This window comes from Kogia breviceps, chromosome 1 (genome assembly GCF_026419965.1).
Source record: "Kogia breviceps isolate mKogBre1 chromosome 1, mKogBre1 haplotype 1, whole genome shotgun sequence".
Taxonomy (NCBI): domain Eukaryota; kingdom Metazoa; phylum Chordata; class Mammalia; order Artiodactyla; family Physeteridae; genus Kogia; species Kogia breviceps.
In genome coordinates this window covers 59,176,415-59,197,224 of record NC_081310.1, presented here as the reverse complement: position 1 = coordinate 59,197,224, position 20,810 = coordinate 59,176,415, and the positions used below count along the sequence as shown (strand labels likewise).

The following is a 20,810-nucleotide window of genomic DNA, read 5'->3' as shown; positions in this document are numbered from 1 at the left end:
TTATAAATAGTACTACCCTTGACTTTTAGACATTTATAATCTATTCTAAATAAAATCCAGGTGACTAGATAATAGTAGTTTCAAACTTTTGTGTGCATAAGAATGACCTAGGGAGCTTATTAAAAGTAGATTTCTCAGTGTTTTTCCCATAGGTTCTGATTCTGTGTGTCTGGGGTCAGGTCCAGGAATCTGCATTTTAAATAAGCACCTCAGAGGATTTTGATGCAGGCGTTCCAATGATCATGCTTTCAGAAACCTTGTTCTTGAGAACTAAAAATTAGACTGTTACATACTGCATATCTATCCTTTGTTCAGTAAAAGATACAGAGGTATAAAATAACTGAGTTCTTGCTCTCTTAGTGTTTACAGACTTCCAGGGGAGAAAGAGCAGAGTGCCTGCCATCTCTGACATTATATGATGACAGACCCTGTGAGTGTTATAGATAATAAATGCTACAGGAATGTAAAGAAGAAAGGCATCACTTTTGGCCAGATTTTCATGAATGGCTTCATAAAAGATAGGGGTTGAGCTAGGGTTAGAAAAAACAGGTCTCAACAAGATGGGGGAAAAAGTGGATTATTTCAAGATGTTGGAGCTGAGGGTCAAGGAAGAACTATACTTTTAGGGTATCAGTATGTAGAATGATGTATCTAAATTGAAAAAAATAGTTTGTGCAGGGACATGGCACATTTATGCCTGGAAAGACAGCCACGAGTTAGATTGAGAAGAGCCTGGAATTGGGACTTTATTCTGTAGGTACTGGATGGTTCTTCACACGTGCCAATAAGATAAATGTGGCATTTAAAAAGACTGATCTGGCAGTGAGTTTGAAAGCCCTGAACTATATTTGGTGGTTGGTTGTGCAAATTGTAAGGAAGGCTTGGTTTGAACGTTTGTGAAGGTAGATTCAACACGATCTGGAACTTGATTTGATGAAGAAGGTGTCAAAGACGCTGCTGAGGTTTGAACCTCCTTGACTAGGAGGCTTGTGTAAGATTTCACCACTCAGTAAATCTAAGGAAGGAAATATTTTAAAGTAGTGTTTGGTTTTAGATCTGGAATCCAACTTCCTACCCAAAGCTGGCATCTTCGGTACAGATGCATCAGATAGTTTTGCTTAAATATATGGCAACTATTTTAATTTTGTCGAAAGGAAAAGGTCTGGGGCTCGTGGGAGAGAAATGGAGATTGGGGTCCGTCAAGCCGCAGAGAAGACAGACTGTTCAGCTCACTTATTTTTATTAAGCATCATTATACAGAAAGCGCCACACACAAAAAACTAAGATGACCAGCAGCACCTGTCCTTAAAAAGTTTAAAATCTGGATGGAATCTACAGGAGATCCCAGTAAGAGTAAATGGCAAGCCCTCAAATCCACAAACCACAGATCAGCCAATTTGTACTCTTCCTGTTGGAGCAGCTGAAGGCCTCCGGGTGAAGAAAAGTGAAAATAAGTAGGATACTAAATTGGGAATGAGAAATCACTTCCTGCAGGGTGTGGATCTGGGAAACTCTGTTCAGTAGTGGACGCCAGACTGCCCAAACTCGCGCTAGAACAGCACTCAGGAACTGCAGTGTTAGAGCCACCAGAGATCTATAAACGGATCCCGTAACTTCCAAGTGCGCGGCTTAGGGCCGGCGAGGCTCCAAGGCCCGCCCACAGAGGCCAGCACTTCGCTCTGATTGGACAAGTTCATTTCCTCGCCTTCCTCCGCGGGACTACTTCAGCCATCAATCACACTGCTTGTTCCACCCCTACCAGGCCTTTGCTCCACCCCTTTTCTGTGACGTAACACCTGGCGCTCTTTCGCGCCCCAGCCCTCAAGCTCTCCATCAGTCGCTTCAGTTCCTCATTGGCCAGTGGAGAGGGGAAGGAAGGATGGGCTCATTCTATTTTGTTCTCTAAACTCCCTCCTCTAGTTTCCTGGTCTTCTCATAGGCTGTCAGGAGCGCAATTATAGCCTGAAGCTGTCGCGCAGGCGTGCAAAGATGCTCGCTGGTGGAGGGGTACCTCCCCGCAATCCTTAGAGAATTAGTTACACTGTTGTGACGTGAAAGTGGCACTCCGCTTGTCATCCTCACTAACGATTGGCTGTGGCCTAGGTCCATCATACAACCACGCCCCATTCCTCTGCCTAACCTCCCAGTTTGATAGCCCTTGCAGGAGGCCAAGCTTCACCCCGTTGCTGCCGCTTAGCCCTGCGATTGGCTGAGGGAACTGGCATGCTTTCCCACCCCCTACTCCTTCCCGGGTCTCCGAGAGGCTGGCGGGACCCCGCGGAAGTTGTCAGTCAATCTCCTCCCTCCCCATCCCCGCGCGGTCCCTCCCCCTGGCCGCGCGCCTAGCGCGCGCGCGCACACGCACTCACACTCCCCCTTTGCCTCTACCCAGCACCTTCTCAAGTTGTAGCGGTCGCCCGCCAGGGGTTCTCTGTGGGCCGCGGAAGGGCGCGTGGGGGAGGGGGTTCGGACTGCTCGGCGCTTCGAGGAGCGAGTGTATGTGCGTGCCCAGGGCCGGGGCGGCGGTTCACCGTCCCGGGAGATGAGGGGTCGGCGCTGACAGGGAAGAGCGGACACCGCGGCGGTGGCGACAGTGGCTCGGAGGGGACCCGCGATGGCAGCGCCTCGGGAGGAGGCTCCAGGCAGGGCGGGCTGCGCTAGCTGCGGCCACTGAGGTGCTGGCGGGCCGGCCGGCTGGCGACCCGGGCTGCAGCGACGAGAGGCGCGTTCGACGTCCGCACCCCAGCGTCCTCGCCTCAGTTGTCTAAACTTCGGGCTCCCGTCCACCCGCCCTCCGAACTCGGAGTCAACAACTTCTTCACCCCCCTCTACTCCCGCCCTCGCCTCCGTCAGCCCCGGGAGCTCGCCGCGCGTTGGGGACCAAGAACCTCCGGCACTGAGATGTGGCCGTGAGGCGTCGGTGGGCGGCGAGGAGAAGCTCGGCGGCGCCCGGGAGCGGGAGGGCAGTGTGGCCGGAGGGACGGGGCGGAGGGGTGCGAGCTCTCGGCGCCTCTCCCCCGCCTCCTCCTCCTGCCGCTGCCCGTTCCGTGCAAGCAGCAGCCGGAGCTGCCAAGCGCCAGGGCCGTGGTGATGTCGTCGTCGTCGTCGCCGCCGCCGGCGGGGGCTGCCAGCGCCGCCATCTCGGCCTCGGAGAAAGTGGACGGCTTCACCCGGAAATCGGTGCGCAAGGCGCAGAGGCAGAAGCGCTCGCAGGGCTCGTCGCAGTTCCGCAGCCAGGGCAGCCAGCCGGAGCTGCACCCCTTGCCCCAGCTCAAAGGTAACCTCCGAGGGCGCAGCCCGGGGAGGAACGCAGGGTCTCGCCTCCGAGCCGCCAGAGTCATTTCTTCATTTCTTTCTGAGGGTTCCTTCTGCCCAGCTGGGGCTTGGTCCTCCCACCCCCTTTGATTCAAACAGGTTTGCTGTTAAGAGCCTTGCTTCTTTTCTCACTTCTGGGTTCACCTCAACTCTTCCGGTCTTGGAGGAGGTCAGCCCCCCTCCCCACCTGCGCGCTCTTTCACCTGCCCTTGCGACTGGAACTTTCCTCTTGCGGCCGGAGGGGTAGAGTTCTTCACTCTTCTTCCCTGAGCCTTGCCCTTCCCCATCTTGCTTTAACAACCTGTCTTACATTCCGACCTTCCCTTTCTGTGACCTGCCTCCTCTTTTCGGCCACTCTTAGCCAATCCTTTACTTTTCCAATTATAAAGCGCCTGTACGCACTCTCTCCCTAACTTCCCTTCCCATTGATGGCTCCTAAGAGTCTTACAGACCAGGAATCCTAATGCAAACACCGGTTAAGAGTTACCTGGCCTTTAGATTTATTTATAAAGAAAAAGGCTAAAAAAATCTGACCAGTGTAGTGTCTTACTGTGTCATTAGATTTAAATGTTACCTTTAGCCCAAAGAATAGAAAGACTTAAAATACTTTCTCGTCTGAGAAGATACACACGGTAAACTTGGAGAGGTGTTAAGGAGTAGATTGTGTCGCTTTGCAATGGAATGGGAACTTAGTTCGCCAAGCAGTGATTCCAGGGACTTTGTAGGTTTGTACAGTAATTCAGATTGGTATCCGTGTCAGTGCCTTGCAGGAGAACTTGGCACTCCTTTTGGCTCACTCCTTTTTCCCACTAGGTTTAGAGGATTAAAAAAAGAAAGAAAGAAAGAAAGAAAGAAAGAAATTGGTTCCTGGTGTTCTAGTTTATTCTTCGTGGATTACTACCTTTTAATTTTATAATTTTAATGTCTTTGCTTTTTATGAGATAGGCATCATCATGGAACAAGATGATAATGCTCCTAAACATTCGAAATTTTTTTTCGACAAAAGAAACCTGATAGAAATCTAGATCATCTGTTTTGCAAGGCCAGGAAATGAAAAGTTCACACTGAAATAGATAAATGTTCAGCAGGGTTTTTTTATCAGTTTGAAAAAGCTCCAGCATCCCCTTTAAGGCCAGTCTGGTTCTGATTTGTCTTTGGGCCTATGAATCCAGCCTTAGTTTGGCTAAGAGTCTAAAGAAAACCCCAGATCAAATCACAGTTGACCTGCAATAGCTCTGGAACCCCATTCAGATCCTACACTGCCGTGCCTCTTGTGGTGCTTCTAAATTAAAGACATCCCACAGCCAGAATCGAACTGACTTTTGAAAGAAGGTTTTATTTAAGATGTGTAGCCTGTGGTATTGCATTTATCATTTGCTATTTAGCATACAAAAATTTTGAAAATTTATATAGCATAGTCAACAGTAGACCACAATGGTAGGCATTACCAAGACTAATTCTTGAGTGATGTCATAGCTATAAAAGAATATCATCTTACCTATTAGGACATTGAACTACTATTCATGAATTTAAAATTTTAAACTTAACTAAAACATTATAGATATTTTTACCTTTTTATTTTTTTCATTAAATTGGCAAGTTATTTTTGCAGTTTGAAGGTTTGGTGCTAGTGTTTTTCTTTCATGTTTCTTTAATTTGCTTTTTAGTAAGATGGTCCTTATATTGTCTTTTTAATATAATATTTACTTCCATTTAATAAAAATAATTGAATATTAAACATATGGTTGCTTTAAGCCAGGAGATGCAACTTTAATATATTTTGTTTTTAAAAGCCTAGCAAAAATATGCAGAGTCAGTATTCATCCAGGTTTCATGTGTATAGTTCAACAAGTTGAAGGTGCCATTGAATGTTTTATTTATAGTATTTTGCTCACTAGTAGAGAAAAAAAACAAAATTAGAACTTTAGTTTTACTCTGTATGTTTTACATGAAAATATAGTTTTCTTTATAAGGAAAGTTACGTATTCAGTATAAATTTATGTAAATTTAATTGAGGAATAAGATTCTTACTTAGATTACCCACTAGGAAAAACTAGTTTTACTCCAGATGCCAAAATGCTTGAAAAGTGTTTTTTTAAAAATTCAGTTGCTTCACTTGGTACTTTGGCAGTGTCTTTGATACCACAATGTTGAGTGCTTTTTCTGTCAGTAGTAGTTTTTTCCATTTGTGGCCTTAACAAAAACCAGTGGAAAGCCCTGTAATACATGTATGAAAGAGAATTTTTCTTCCTGCTCTGAAATATAATCTTGCTGTGGAGTGATTCAATGTCTGTGGCCATCCAAAATCTTTTAAGTGTTTATGCCAACCTGCTTATGTTACACTTTGTCCACATGAATCTAAACTGGAAAGGTGCCAGCTATTTTCCTTAAAGCATGCTATGGGTAAAGAGTAACAAAATAATCCCACTTTTTAATCTATAAGAAGTTTATTCATGTGAAATAATTTAGTAAGTGGGTTGCAGGATTTTAATGGTGAAAATGTTCAAAGAAAATTCTGTTTTATTACAGAAAGTATTTAAAAAACAAGGCTTGTTAAAAGGATGTTTTAAAAATGAGAAACTGTTATGTGGGTCATCGAACTTAACTGCCTTATATTTTATAGCTTAAAAAATTTTTTTTTCCATAATACTTGAAATTTCTTATGTTAATTCTGTAAGTTCCTCTGAGAACTAGGTATTAGAAAATAAAGGTAGGAACATTCTGTCAATCATTTTTTTCTGTATTTAAATTTACATTAGTATAGTACTTAATTTTTTTACCTTAAACTTTTCCTCTGGTAACCAACAGTTAGGAGACTTTAAAAAAAAATCAGTTAATTGGAAGCTTTTCAGTCTGTTTAACCTTTTTTGTGTAAGTCTCTAGAAGGATTGGTTTGGTAAAATAGTAGATGCCGTACAGTTATATAACATTTAGCATTTACAAATTATTTGACACTTTTCTTTATATTTTTAAATTATAAAAACAGTATTGCTCATAATAAGTGAAATAGTCCACAGTTGTGTAACATCTAATCCCCGATATCCCTTGCTTTTTCACACCTAAGGTAATATTGTGACAATCCATAGCTCAATGTATTTTTACAAAAATTATATTTCATTGTGTTATTCCAGCAACTCTGTGCAAGACCAATATTATTCCCAGATGAGAAAGTTGAGGCTTAAACAGCTTAGTTTCAGGCCTGTGATTACTTATCTGGATGGTGTTGCACCTGACACCGGTACCCAGGTTAAATGATTTCAGTATTTTTGCTATTATCCTGCTTTATGAAATTTGAGCAGTATGATAGAGTTGGGTCATTGGGGTCAGCCCTGGGTCAAAGGTAAAATTTTAATCTTTCTGAGTTGCTTTCCTTATCTGTAAAATGGGGATAATACCTTCTGTCTCCCCAGGATTTGGGGGATTAAGTGAAATAATGTTAATTAGTGCCTAAAAATAGGCAAAGAATGTTAGTTCCCATTCTCTTTGATATTTGAAAATCCAGATCAAAGATATTTTCTAAATGAAGGATTCACATAAATAGTAAACTTTGCTAGTGTACTTAATGTATAATTTGTTTATAATCAGTTTTTATATATGATTTATGTGAAATGAGATGAAGCTGTAACAGCATAAGTGTGGATGTGGAAATAGGGTAGACTGACTATTTAAAATATTGAAAGTTGTAGTTAGAAGTTTCTTATCAAGTAGACAAATTGAATTAACCAGTAGAATTGTATAGATGTGCATTTCTTATGGGAGACAGCCAGTAAATGGCAAAGAACAGAATGAAACTGGCTTTGAGAGTGAAGTCCCCTTCAGATGAGGTAAAGAACTTACCAAGTTTCCTCAGTTTCTTGGTTGGTATATTCTTAGAAGCTGGGTCCTACTGGAGGTACTGAGTCCAGTAACAGTGGTGCTCATTTGAAGTGCTTTGCTTACCTACAGGGAAAAATAAAAATTTGTTTTTCTTGATGTATGTGGTCTTTTAGGGTATCTGGAACAAGAACAATGACACGATTTGAAATTTCATAACTAACTTAACTTTTTTGTGCTGGTGAGGGACACTACTGACTCAACTTTTGAGGTTTATAGATTTCTTTCAAAATTAATTTCATTCCATCTAAACCCAAAACCCATTTTAGTAATTGGAGTGGCAATAAAGTAGAGTTGAAATTCATCTGAATATGTTAAAAATGTTTGTTTACAAAGGGATAAAACGTTTTACCTATTTTAGGACTGTCTTCTGGAAATAATATATTTCTTCTGGTAGACTTATTTTTAAATTTTTAAAAACTTTTTAAGGATATACTTCTGGAGAAATTAATATAGTGTCTGTTGCTGGCCTTCACATGAAGGAAAAACTTCCATTTAAGTCTAGTTTAACATCATCAGAATTCCTATCTGGGTCAAATTTCTTTTTCCCCCAATGTTATTACCTCCTCTGATGCTTAATTGAATTTTGGATCCTTTTATGAAGTGCCTGTAGAGTGAGAATCCAGTAAAATGTATTTAAGTAAAATAGTGTGATCACTGGGATAGAGTACCATCCTGTAAATAGTACACTTAAACTGTCTTCCTGTATCATTGATGAGTCACAGTTGCTTTGGGCTAGTTGTTTAACCCCTTTGACCTTCAGTTTAATCATTTTTACTTGTAAGAATAATATTTTCCCCTGATAAAATCACAAAAATGAATTAGTCTTTAATGAGGTATTGCCTCTCTTTGGATGACAAAGACAGGTTTATCAACAAAAATCATACATTTGGGAAATAATGGATTTTTGTGTGTTTTTAAAATTTTAACCTTTTAAATTGTAAAAAGCTGGGGATATAAACTAGCTTATTTTTATTTTATGTGTTTAGCAGTGTTCTCAACCCTGGCTGTGCGCTTAGAGAGTTTTAAAAAACATCACTGCCTGGGTCCTACCCTCAAGTGATTCTAAATAAATTGGTCTAAGGTAGGATGCAGGCATTTGTATTTTTGAAAGCTGCCAGGATGATTCTGATATGCAGCCACGATTGAGAATCACTGGTTTGGCATTATCTGTCTATTGATTTAATTCATTAATTGAGACTTTGTCCTTTTCTCTGGATAGTCGCGCCTCATTACCCAGCCTATTAACATTTCCTGCCCTCACTTCACCTCATGCTATTTACTTTTCACTCTCTTAACTTTGCTGCCCCCTATGGCTAATCAGCTACATTCCTGAAGGGGGATAGTGCTCTTGGATTCTGGAGTTTTAGGTGTGATGAGCTGATTCTATTGGATTTTGCTGTAGTTATCGTAATTAAAGCTCAGCTATTATCCTTTGATACAAGGTGGTCAGGTTTTTGGTTTTGTTTTTGTTTTTTCTCTCTGTGATTTTCAGAGCTGTGGCTGAGCTGTCAAGTAAAAGTGAGAACATATGATAGCAGTTTGCCTAGTTTTAATCCAATCATTCAGGGTAGCATGATAACCCCAACCAATTTGGAATGTAAAGCTGATATTTGCTATATGTTCACAGCATTGTTCTGCCTCTTGAAGATATAGAACTAATATTACTAGTGTATATGTTGACTATTAGGTGTTTAACAGATGAGATATTGTTGATCATAACTGGTTTTGGTCATGCCTTATATTTATTTAGTATCAAGTAATGCTTTTCTTGTGGTTGCTTTGGCAGCATATATACTAAAACTGAAACTATTGAAGATTAGCATGATTCCTGCACAAGGATGACACAGATTTGTGAAGTATTCCAGATTTTTGCAAAATAAACAGGGCATTTTAGAAAGAAAAAAAAAAGAAATGTTTCTCGTCAGAGTGTTTTTACATCTATCATCTTAATCTTGACCATAGTTTTTTACTGAAGGTAGGGCAACAAGGACCTGGGGCCACCTATATTCCATAACTCTCTTTTGTCTTTGGCCTTTCTGCTAACCAGTTTGAATGATACCTGTATTTGTTGATTTGTTGTGCTGAATCAGTGTCAGTTATGTAGTGATGTTCCCCCTCCAGAATGAGATGGTAAAATTTTTGTGAAAGCAGAAGTCACCTGTGTTTTCATATCCTATTATAGTACCAGATACAGTGTTCTATGCATAACAAGTATGGTCATGTAGGCGGAGTCACTGTTTTGATTAAGAAATTACCTGTTGGCCCTCCCTGTACACACATCCCCTGTTATTGATTATCCCTCCCTCTACACACATCCCCTGTTATTGATTATCCCTCCCTCTACACACATCCCCTGTTATTGATTATGCTTCCTTCAGTGGTGTTCTGTGCTATCTACTAGCAGATTGGTTCTCTTCTGTTTTCTGTTAATATATTTGTGCCTAAATCTGATTCAAAGTTATGAATTTTGGGTTTTTAATACCATGATAATAAATAGTAAATGTAGGTTTGAAACAAAGGATTTTTTGCTGCTGTATTTTGTGCTTTGCCAGTGACTAGTTTAAGTGACGTGTAACATTATTGATAGATTTATTTCTAGGAAAGGTATTGTGTAAGGTCTGTGTGGAAAAGTAATACTGGGTTGACTTCCAGATGTGGACAACTGTATATAAATATCGGGTAAACTGAAATAACTAGTTTCCAGTAATTTCAAAATTTGAGGTTCAGTCTTTATTTATAAGGATGTCCTTGAAGGAGATGAAAGGAACAGATTTTAAATATATAATTACTTTCAGTGCATTATTATGTAATAGGGAACCTAAATGCCTTACTGAAAGAGTTTTACATGACAGGCTAGGTTTATGTGAAATAAGCTCTGCTTGTCTGGACAGGATATTCACTAATGAGCAGTTTCAAACCACTTTTTATATATATCTTTTTGAACTTTTCCTTGAAGGAATTTGTTTATGTGGGTTTTTCGTGTAATGGTGAATTTTAGAAATCCTGCAATTTTGATCAGATTTCTTAAAGAAATCTATTAGGATTATTTTTTGTAGTTTGCCAAATATGATAGGTTCACATTATAAAATTCAGAGAACCTATTTCTAACTTGGATACTGAAGGCAAGGGATTTCTTGGGAACTCACTCCTCCTACTGGAATGGTGATGCTAATTGCATTTACTGTAACATTGTGATGTTGTATTTAGTTGAGCCTTCCAGTGCTGAATGGGACCTCAGAAGTCATTCTAGTTTAGCTTTCATTGGGAATGAGTTTCACTCTTGTTCTAAGTAAATAGCTATCTTGTCATTTCATCAGAAAAGCTTTCTTTAAGGTAGGGAGAAGACGTACAGGGTTTTTAAGCTCTTAGATACTCTCTCAGATTTTGCGTAGTTAGTGAGGAAACTGCATAAACGATAGTTAAAAAGATGTTAGGTGTGTGAAACTAGAATTTTTTAATGACTGGGCTTAACTTGTAGTACAGGATAATAAAATATTAAATATAGTTTCAAAAATGATACATTTTCTCTTTTTAATTGGATTTGCCTTTGATTCACACTCATTGATAATGGATATTCTAGAATTATAGCTGTTTCCAGAAGATCATGATTATTTGAGCTCATAGTTAATCCTGTGCCTCTAAATTGATAAAGTCAAAAGGATGAGACAGTTTTTGTCATAAGCTCTGAATTTTGATTTAGCAAAACTGGGTGTTTTTTTAAGACATAATTTTCCAAACAGACTTTTCTAAAGATAAACATCTGTTGAAGTCATAAGTAAAATAAAATATAATTTCTGTAGGAATATATATTTGCTTTTTAAAAAATTTGTACTACCGTTCTTCTTATAATGAGCCAGAGGAAACAGATTTTGTTTGCCTGCTGTGAAACTAGGTACATACTTTGCTTTCAAAATCTAGTACAGAAATATTTTCCTCTTTGATGTTCATAGTGCTTAAATTTTAGGTGAACCATTGTAGAGATTAAAACTTTACTCAGTAAAGTGAATAAAATGATTAATGCTTTTTCTTTTGAAATTAAATGTCTTTAGGGGCTTAGAGTCTGGTGGGGTAAATATAGACATGTAAGCCGGTGGTTTCAGTTAGAGACAAGTGCTGTGATAAGAGTAAGCAGTGAAAGCCTAGGGGAGTGTGTGAGGGACCCAACTCAGTTTTGGTATGTGAGGAGAGAGATCAGGGAAAGCTTCCTGGAGAAGGTGACAGGTAAGCTGAGACCTGAAAGGCCAGAGATGTTAGACCAAGACACATGGATTCTAAGCGGTCCACCTAAAGGACAGTATGGGCAACCCCAGAGGTAGGTGAGCATAGCATATGTTGGGAACTGCCAGCAATATATGTGGCCGTGATAAAGAATATTATAATAGGGAACTGGCTAGAGAAGAGACTGGAGCAACAATTAGTGTCTAGGTAACAGCCTTGATGCCATGTCCTGCACTTATTCCTGACAGTTGTGTGAAGAGTGTATTGGGAGATGACAGTGAAGAACACTAGTTAATGCTGACACAGTAATCCAGGCAAGAGATGATGGTGGCCTTATCTAAGTGGGGATAGGTGGTATCACAGGGGGACTTGGTGAGAGGGAAAAATCAATGATGATACATTTCTAACTTTTGCAACTAGATGTATGGTAGCAATTTACTGAAAGGGAAAAAGAGTGGAAGATCTGATGTGGGAGAAGATAATGGTTCTACGTGTGGGACAGGTTGAAGTGCCTGTGGAAATAGAAGTGAAGAGTCTAGTAGGAAATTAGATATTTGGGTCTGGAGCTAAGTAGAAAAATCTGTGCTATAAATAAGAATTTAAGAGCTTTAGATTAAAGGTGGCATTTGAAGAGATGCAACTGCTTACTGAAAATGCATGCAGAATGAGAAGAGGGCAAGGAATACCATCATTTAGATGATGATCAAAGAATAAGGAGCAACAGCTTGAGTGGAAGACAGGAGAGAGTAGAGACAAGGCAGTCAAGGGAAGAAAATATGTTTTTAATTGGGAGTGGGGTGGGGCTAGTAACAGTGAGAAGAGCTGCTAACAAGTCAAATAAGAATGGAAATGTTTCCATGGGTTTGGTAGTCTTCAGGCAACATTTGTGACTCTAGAGGGGTTTCAGAGGATTGATAGACTTGAAACCAGACTTCTCTAAGGAGAAGTGAGGAGTGAATGGAAATTGGGAAAGCCAAGTCAGTAAGCATGGACATCTCTTTCAGGAAGCTTGACAATTAAAAAAAAAAAAAAGTATCACTAGCTGCTGCGTGGAGAATGGATTGTAGCAAAACAAGATTTTTAGGAGGATCAGTTAGTAGGTTGTTTTAATAGGCTAGATGAGGCATGATATGGCTAGGGCTAGAGTGGTAGCAGTAAAGACAGAGAGAAAGAGATGTATGTATTCACAATATAACTAAGCTAGGACTTGTTGATGAATTGTTTGGGGGAGATGGACAGGCAAAGGTAGGAGCCAAAAATGTTTCCCAGGTGTTTTAGCTTGGACAGCTGCGTTGCATAGGTCTACCACCACTGAGAAGGAATACACTAGAAAAAGAACCAGATAAAGAGGGAAAATCTAGAGTTATATTTTACAGATTTTAAGTTTGAGATGTCTTTTGGAAACCTAGGTATAAACATCAAATAGACTTTTGGATGTGTGAATCACAGAGTGCCCATTGGTAATTTCTATGATTTCTAAACATTCATTAAAAGATTTTCAACGTTGTTTATTAGAAAATGTTCATAGTTTGGGATGCTGGCCACTTGGTCTTTTGGGCAAAATGGGATTATATATTCCCCGTTCAGTGGAATGTCTGTGTATAAGATATTGCGCAATGGCAAGATGTCCTTGGTATATGTGTGAGGTAGATTACAAAATTTGTTGGGACAGGTTCATGAGTAGGGTTAGTTACTTAATTGGCTGTTTTCTGCCTTTAGACTATAAGTTAAGTGCTCCAGGACCTGAGATCCATATCTTCCTTCCCAGAATTTAGGCAGTCAGTACTTGGTTTAATATTTATTGAATGAAATAATGAAGCAAATGCTATTAAATTGATTTAAAGAAAAACACCGTTTTGTGCCATGCAGTAATTCACAAATTTATAATGATTTATAATTGAGTAATAGTTTACATACAGCCCCAAATTTAGCATTTTGTTGATGAAGAAACCAAAACAGGTAGGTTATATTCTTGCGCAAGTCATTTATAGCTTCATCTTCTCTATTGATTCTTCCTCTGTAATATGAAACCAAGATACGTATTGTATCTCTGAAGCAAAATTAGCATGTTATTTTCTAACAGTGCAAAGGAGAAATATCTGTAGTTGAGAGCCTTACAAGAGAGATAATGATTTCTTTTAGGTCCTGGGCAGGTAGGCCAGTACTGAAAGTAGGTTTTTCTAAAACCCTGTAGAGCAGAGGATCTTTATTTTTTAAATTCTTCTGGTATTAAAATGCTTCGTTGATCTTTGCAGGTCTCCCTTTTAGCACAGTTCTTCCCTTTTCAAAGTAATGTAAAGTTTTTCTGAAGAAGAAATTGGAGAACTGTTGTTTTATGAATGAGTACTGAGAAACAAGATGAAATGAACTTTTAATCACTCAGCACATTTGTGTCAGAGCTAGATTTATAATTTGGAGCCTCTACTCAAAGTTATAATGATATGTAATTAGCAGCTTTGAGGAATTATGGAATTATGGAATATCAAGACTGATTAGATTCTACGTATTTTTGCTTCTCTGTTCTCCTATACACAAGCTATGTACACACAGTTTTTGAAAACTTTTTTTTTTAAAAACTATGACCACATTAACATAGCACTGTCTTTCTGATCATTATTTCCCAATTTAAGGGAGGAAAATAAATTGGGGCAAGATAACTGAGACTTGGATATAAAAGTCACTTGGGTCAATTCATCTATCACTTTACTGATTTAATTCTCCTGAAAACTGAGAAAAACTGAAATTAGACAATATGTCATCTCTCTAAGTAGTTTTCTACATATATTTGTGACTAAATTTGAATCCAAAGTGGAAATAAAGTAGCAAATGTAACAATGAAATGCTTTTAAGGTGCATTTAATTTTCATAGTCGTATTTCCTTCATAGGAAATTTCTATCATTCATGTAGGAGAGGTAAAAATAACCCAGGTTTTACTTAGCTACCAGATACCCAGGCACTAATTTTGGTATTTCATATATTTTGATAATTCTGTTTTTAATTTGAACCACCTGTATAAGCTTACACATAATCATATTTTGATATTTTGAGAACTTCTTTTTTTTAAAAAATGATCTAGAAAAGTAGCTTCTCCTGTGGAATAGGAATGACTATTTTAGGATACAGTACTTGCTGTGAGTCATGCATGAGTGAGTCTCAGTTTTCATGGTTTTCTAAAATAAAGTCATTTAAAGACTATGCAGTGAGAAATGTCATATTCTTAACTACCCTATTTCTTGTATAATGACTTTATTATTTTTGTAAAAACGTACAGACTCACTCTTAAAAACAAGTCAATAGAAAGTAAAAATTCCCAGGCAGAGGAAACTTCTAAAATTTTGAACATCTTATTTTCCCATTAGTGAGATCATATAATGTAGGTTGTTCTATAACCCATTACTTTCACTTTAATAGAATACTATAAATAGCATGTTTCTGAAAGAAAAAAGTTAAAATCTATTTAGAATTGTTTCTGATTAAACTTTTTATTTTTGGAAATACTGAATCAAATCATTTTAAACCTTGATTATGAAGATTCCTTATGTTAAAAGGAGAGGAAATAACTTCTAAGAGTACTGGTGTTTAATTTTAAGGAGATTATACATGGATCTCCTAGAAAATCTGATTAAAGGAATCCATCATCTTCTCAGAAAATATCATATACAATATTTTGTATATAATTTCAGGGTCCTTGGATTTGCAGCACCACTGCCATGCTGAAGCCCGTCTCTGGTCAGATGGAGGAGGGAAGTGGGTGGGGTGTTTTGTGGCCCTTAGGCCCTGCTCTAGAGACTTGAATCACCTTGTTAAAGTAGGTAATCCTTTTCCTAACACAGTAGCAGGTGTTTCTTAGGAGTTGCAGGTAGAGTTAGCTGCAAGATGGAACCTCATCACAGCTATGGAAACCATCTGTAAAGATATGTTTTAACACTTCTTGTTCCCCAAGGGTCCCAAATGAAACAAAGATGCTTCTAAAAACCTTTATTTAATGAATAGATTTTATATGCAAATTGAATTAAACAGATGACACAATATTCCATTTATTCTTCTAGGAGACTGGTTTTCAGTATTCTGCTTCTCAAGGTTCTACATTCCAAGAAATCCATATAACATGCCCCACTAGCTCATCTTCATTTCTTGTTCTTATCTTCTCTAAAGTGGTTTTGATTACAAAACGTAACATAATTTTTTGAAATAAAAATTGGACAGTATATTTTAACCCTTTTGTAGTGTGGTAGTTGTGAATGTATTTGCATTTGAATGGTAATTGAGTAAAGCATGTAAATATTTATGCTCTTTAAAGTTTTAGATAGTATTCTAAGGGTTTTCTTAAAATGGTATGTTTGTATATTAGAATGCATTATCAAACTGGTAGGGTTCATGTATTCAAATTCCTAAAATGTGTTATCTACAATTTTTCTCACCATTTTCAATTTTAATGAAATCATAGAACCAACCTTACCTAAGTCATATTTAGTTACATTGCTGTGAATCATTTGTTAATAAACGTTTCCATTGTTACCTTATAAAAGCTTGATCCTCTAAAGTTTCAAATAAAAGCTGATTTTAGACTCTTAGTTATTAATGTTCTAGGGGTATTGCCAAAAAAAGCTGCATGTCCTATATTCTGTGCCAGTTTCTTAAATTAGAATCTTGGATTGCATCCTCAGCGTGTCACTGTAGTGGTATTACTGGGTTGCTATGATACGGTGCTTGTTCTGTAATTTGTAGCACGAATCTTGTATGAGAGCCTACTTTAGATTTCAAATATGTGAGCAACAGTAATTGGGAATATGTTATCTTTTTTCTTTAAGGAAAATTATACCTATAAAACTGTTATTTCTGTTACAAATTATGATACCTAGTACTTCAAACTATTCTTAGATGTAAAATAGAGGATTAGCAATGAACAACTTGAAAGAATTTGGTTATCCCTAAGAAGTTTAGTTTATCACATTGACTTTTATGAAAATGGACAAGAAATGGAAGGCTTTATGATAATGAATATTTTAAAATTTTAGTGTTCTTGATATTTGAGGTCTTGAGAGAAACGAATATAGACTAGATTTTCTGGTAAGATTCATTTGAGACAGTACCAGCAAAACTGTATTACGAGGGAAAACTCCAAATTATCTTACTGTATTGAATTTAATATTTTTTTATTCAATGAACTGTTCTTAAAACCAATACTACCTAGCCATGTTAATAAACTATTACTATCTCTTTTAAAAAAAATTTTATTGAAGTATAGTTGATTTACAATGTTGTGTTAATTTCCTCTGTACAGCACAGTGATTCAGTTATACATATATATATATTCTTTTTCATATTCTTTTCCATTATGGTTTTTTTTTTAACATCTTTATTGGAGTATAATTGCTTTACACTGGTGTGTTAGTTTCTGCTTTATAACAAAGTGAATCAGTTATACATATACATATGTCCCCATATCTCTTCCCTCTTGCATCTCCCTCCCTCCCACCCTCCCTATCCCACCCCTCTAGGTGGTCACAAAGCACTGAGCTGATCTCCCTGTGCTATGCGGCTGCTTCCCACTAGCTAGCTAGCTACTTTATGTTTGGTAGTGTATATATGTCCATGCCACTCTCTCACTTTCTCCCAGCTTACCCTTCCCCCTCCCCATATCCTCAAGTCCATTCTCTAGTAGGTCTGCATCTTTATTCCCATCTTGCCCCTAGGTACTTCATGACTTCATGACCTTTTTTTTTTTTTAGATTCCATATATATGTGTTAGCATATGGTATTTGTTTTCTCTCTTTCTGACTGACTTCACTCTGTATGACAGACTCTAGGTCCATCCACCTCACTACAAATAACTCAGTTTCGTTCCTTTTTATGGCTGAGTAATATTCCATTGTATATATTTGCCACATCTTCTTTATCCATTCATCTGTTGATGGACACTTAGGTTGCTTCCATGTCCTGGCTATTGTAAATAGAGCTGCAGTGAACATTTTGGTACATGACTGTTTTTTTTTTTTTTTTTTTTTTTTTTTTTTTTGCGGTATGCGGGCCTCTCACTGTTGTGGCCTCTCCCGTTGCGGAGCACAGGTGGCTCCGGATGCACAGGCCCAGCGGCCATGGCTCACGGGCTTAGTTGCTCCGCGGCATGTGGGATCTTCCCGGACCAGGGCACGAACCCATGTCTCCTGCATCGGCAGGCGGATTCTCAACCACTGCGCCACCAGGGAAGCCCCGACATGACTGTTTTTGAATTATGGTTTTCTCAGGGTATATGCCCAGTAGTGGGATTGCTGGGTCATATGGTAGTTCTGTTTTTAGTTTTTTAAGGAACATCCATACTGTTCTCCATAGTGGCTGTATCAATATACACTCCCACCAACAGTACAAGAGGGTTCCCTTTTCTCCACACCCTCTCCAGCATTTATTATTTGTAAATTTTTTGATGATGGCCATTCTGACTGGTGTGAGATGATATCTCATTGTAGTTTTGATTTGCATTTCTCTAATGATTCATGATGTTGAGCATTCTTTCATGTGTCTGTTGGCAATCTGTATATCTTCTTTGGAGAAATGTCTATTTAGGTATTCCGCCCATTTTTTGGATTGGGTTGTTTTCTTGTTATTGAGATGCATAAGCTGCTTTAAATTTTGGAGATTAATCCTTTGTCAGTTGCTTCATTTGTAAATATTTTCTGCCATTCGGAGGGTTGTCTTTTGGTCTTGTTTATGGTTTCCTCTGCTTTGCAAAAGCTTTTAAATTTCATTAGGTCCCATTTGTTTATTTTTGGTTTTATTTCTATTTCTCTAGGAGGTGGATCAAAAAGGATCTTGCTGTGATTTATGTCATAGAGTGTTCTGCCTATGTTTTCCTCTAAGAGTTGGATGGTGTCTGGCCTTACATTTAGGTCTTTAATCCATTTGGAGTTTATTTTTGTGTATGGTGTTAGGGAGTGTTCTAATTTCATTCTTTTATGTGTAGCTGTCCAGTTTTTCCAGCACCACTTATTGAAGAGGTTGTCTTTTCTTCACTGTATATTCTTGCCTCCTTTATCAAAGATAAGGTGACCATATGTGTGTGGGTTTATCTGTGGGCTTTCTATCCTGTTCCATTGATCTATATTTCTGTTTTTGTACCAGTACCGTACTGTATTGATTACTGTAGCTTTGTAGTATAGTGTGAAGCCAGGGAGCCTGATTCCTCCAGCTCCGTTTTTCTTTCTCAAGATTGCTTTGGCTATTCGGGGTCTTTTGTGTTTCCATACAAATATGTGAAATTTTTTGTTCTAGTTCTGTGAAAAATGCCAGTGGTAGTTTGATAGGGATTGTATTGAATCTGTAGATTGCTTTGGGTAGTAGGGTCATTTTCACAATGTTAATACTTCCAATCCAAGAACATGGTATATCTCTCCATCTATTTGTATTATCTTTAATTTCTTTCATCAGTGTCTTATGATTTTCTGCATACAGGTCTTTTTTCTCCTTAGGTAGGTTTATTCCTAGATATCTTATTCTTTTTGTTGCAATGGTAAACGGGAGTGTTTTCTTAATTTCACTTTCAGATTTCTCATCATTAGTGTATAGGAATGCACTAGGAAGGAAATTTCATTCCTTCTGCTAACTTAGGGTTTTTTTGTTTTTCTTTCTCTAATTTCTTTAGTTGTAAGTTTAGTTAGGTTGTTTATTTGAGATGTTTCTTGTTTCTTAAGGTAGGATTGTATTGCTATAAACTTCCTTCTTAGAACTGCTTTTCCTGCATCGCACAGGTTTTGGGTCGTCGTGTTTCCATTTTCATTTGTTTCTAAGTATTTTTTGATTTCCTCTTTGATTTCTTCAGTGATCTCTTTTAAGTAGTATGTTGTTTAGCCTCCATGTGTTTGTATTTCTTACAGATTTTTTCCTGTAATTGATATCTAGTCACATAGCGTTGTGGTCAGAAAAGATATGATATGATTTCAGTTTTCTTAAATTTACCAAGGCTTGATGTGTGACCCAAGATATGATCTATCCTGGAGAATGTTCCATGAGCACTTGAGAAGAATGTGTATTCTGTTGTTTTTGGATGGAATGTCCTATAAATATCAATTAAGTCCACCTTGTTTAATGTACCATTTAAAGCTTGCGTTTCCTTATTTATTTTCATTTTGGATGATCTGTCCATTGGTGAAAGTGGGGTATTAAAGTCCCCTACTATGATTCTGTTACTGTCAATTTCCCCTTTTATGGCTGTTAGTATTTGCCTTATGTATTGAGGTGCTCCTATGTTGGGTGCATAAATATTTACAATTGTTATATCTTCTTCATGGATCAATCCCTTGATCATTATGTAGTGTCCTTCTTTGTCTCTTGTAATAGTCTTTATTTTAAAGTCTATTTTGTCTGATATGAGAATTGCTACTCCAGCTTTCTTTTGATTTCCATTTGCATGGAATATCTTTTTCCATCCCCTCACTTTCAATCTGTATGTGTCCCTAGGTCTGAAGTGGGTCTCTTGTAGACAGCATATAGATGGGTCTTGTTTTTGTATCCATTCAGCCAATCTGTGTCTTTTGGTTGGAGCATTTAATCCATTTACATTTAAGGTAAATATGGATATGTATGTTCCTATTACCATTTTCTTAATTGTTTTGGGTTTATTTTTGCAGGTCTTTTCCTTCTCATGTGTTTCCTGCCTAGAGAAGTTCCTTTAGCATTTGTTGTAAAACTGGTTTGGTGGTGCTGAATTCTCTTAGCTTTTGTTTGTCTGTAAAGATTTTAATTTCTCCATCAAATCTGAATGAGATCCTTGCTGGGTAATCTTGCTTGTAGATTTTTCTCCTGCATCACTTTAAATATGTTCTGCCATTCCCTTCTAGCTTGCAGAGTTTCTGCTGAAAGATCAGCTGTTAACCTTACGGGGATTCCCTTATGTGTCATTTGTTGTTTTTCCCTTGCTGCTTTTAATGTTTGTTCTTTGTATTTAATTTTTGATAGTTTGATTAATATGTGTCTTGGCATGTTTCTCCTTGGATTTATCCTGTATGGGACTCTCTATGCTTCCTAGACTTGATTAACTATTTCCTTTCCCATATTAGGGGAGTTTTGAACTATAATCTCTTCAAATATTTTCTCAGTCCCTTTCTTTTTCTCTTCTTCTTCTGGGACCCCTATAATTCGAATGTTGGTGAATTTAATGTTGTCCCAGAGGTCTCTGAGACTGTCCTTAATTATTTTCATTCTTTTTTCTTTATTCTGCTCTGCAGTATTTTTTCCACTATTTTATCTTCCAGGTCACTTATGTGTTGTTCTGCCTCAGTTATTCTGGTATTGATCCCTTCTAGAGAATTTTTAATTTCATTTATTGTGTTGTTCATCACTGTTTGTTTGCTCTTTAGTTCTTCTAGGTCCTTGTTAAACGTTTCTTGTTTTTTCTCCATTCTAT

At 38.0% G+C, this 20,810-nt stretch overlaps 1 protein-coding gene and 1 pseudogene across 1 annotated transcript in view; both read left to right on the top strand.

Annotated features, from left to right (window-relative positions):
• Positions 1 to 1,233: 1,233 nt before the first annotated feature.
• PPP2R5A (protein phosphatase 2 regulatory subunit B'alpha) overlaps positions 1,234 to 20,810 on the top strand; it is a 99,859-nt gene continuing 80,282 nt past the window's right edge. The window contains exon 1 of the mRNA XM_059076193.2: positions 1,234 to 3,277. Within this exon, the coding sequence (XP_058932176.1) occupies positions 3,091 to 3,277 (187 nt within the window). The 5' untranslated portion in view covers positions 1,234 to 3,090. The remainder of the gene's footprint in view (positions 3,278 to 20,810) is intronic.
• LOC131746807 (U6 spliceosomal RNA) lies at positions 8,966 to 9,062 on the top strand (annotated as a pseudogene).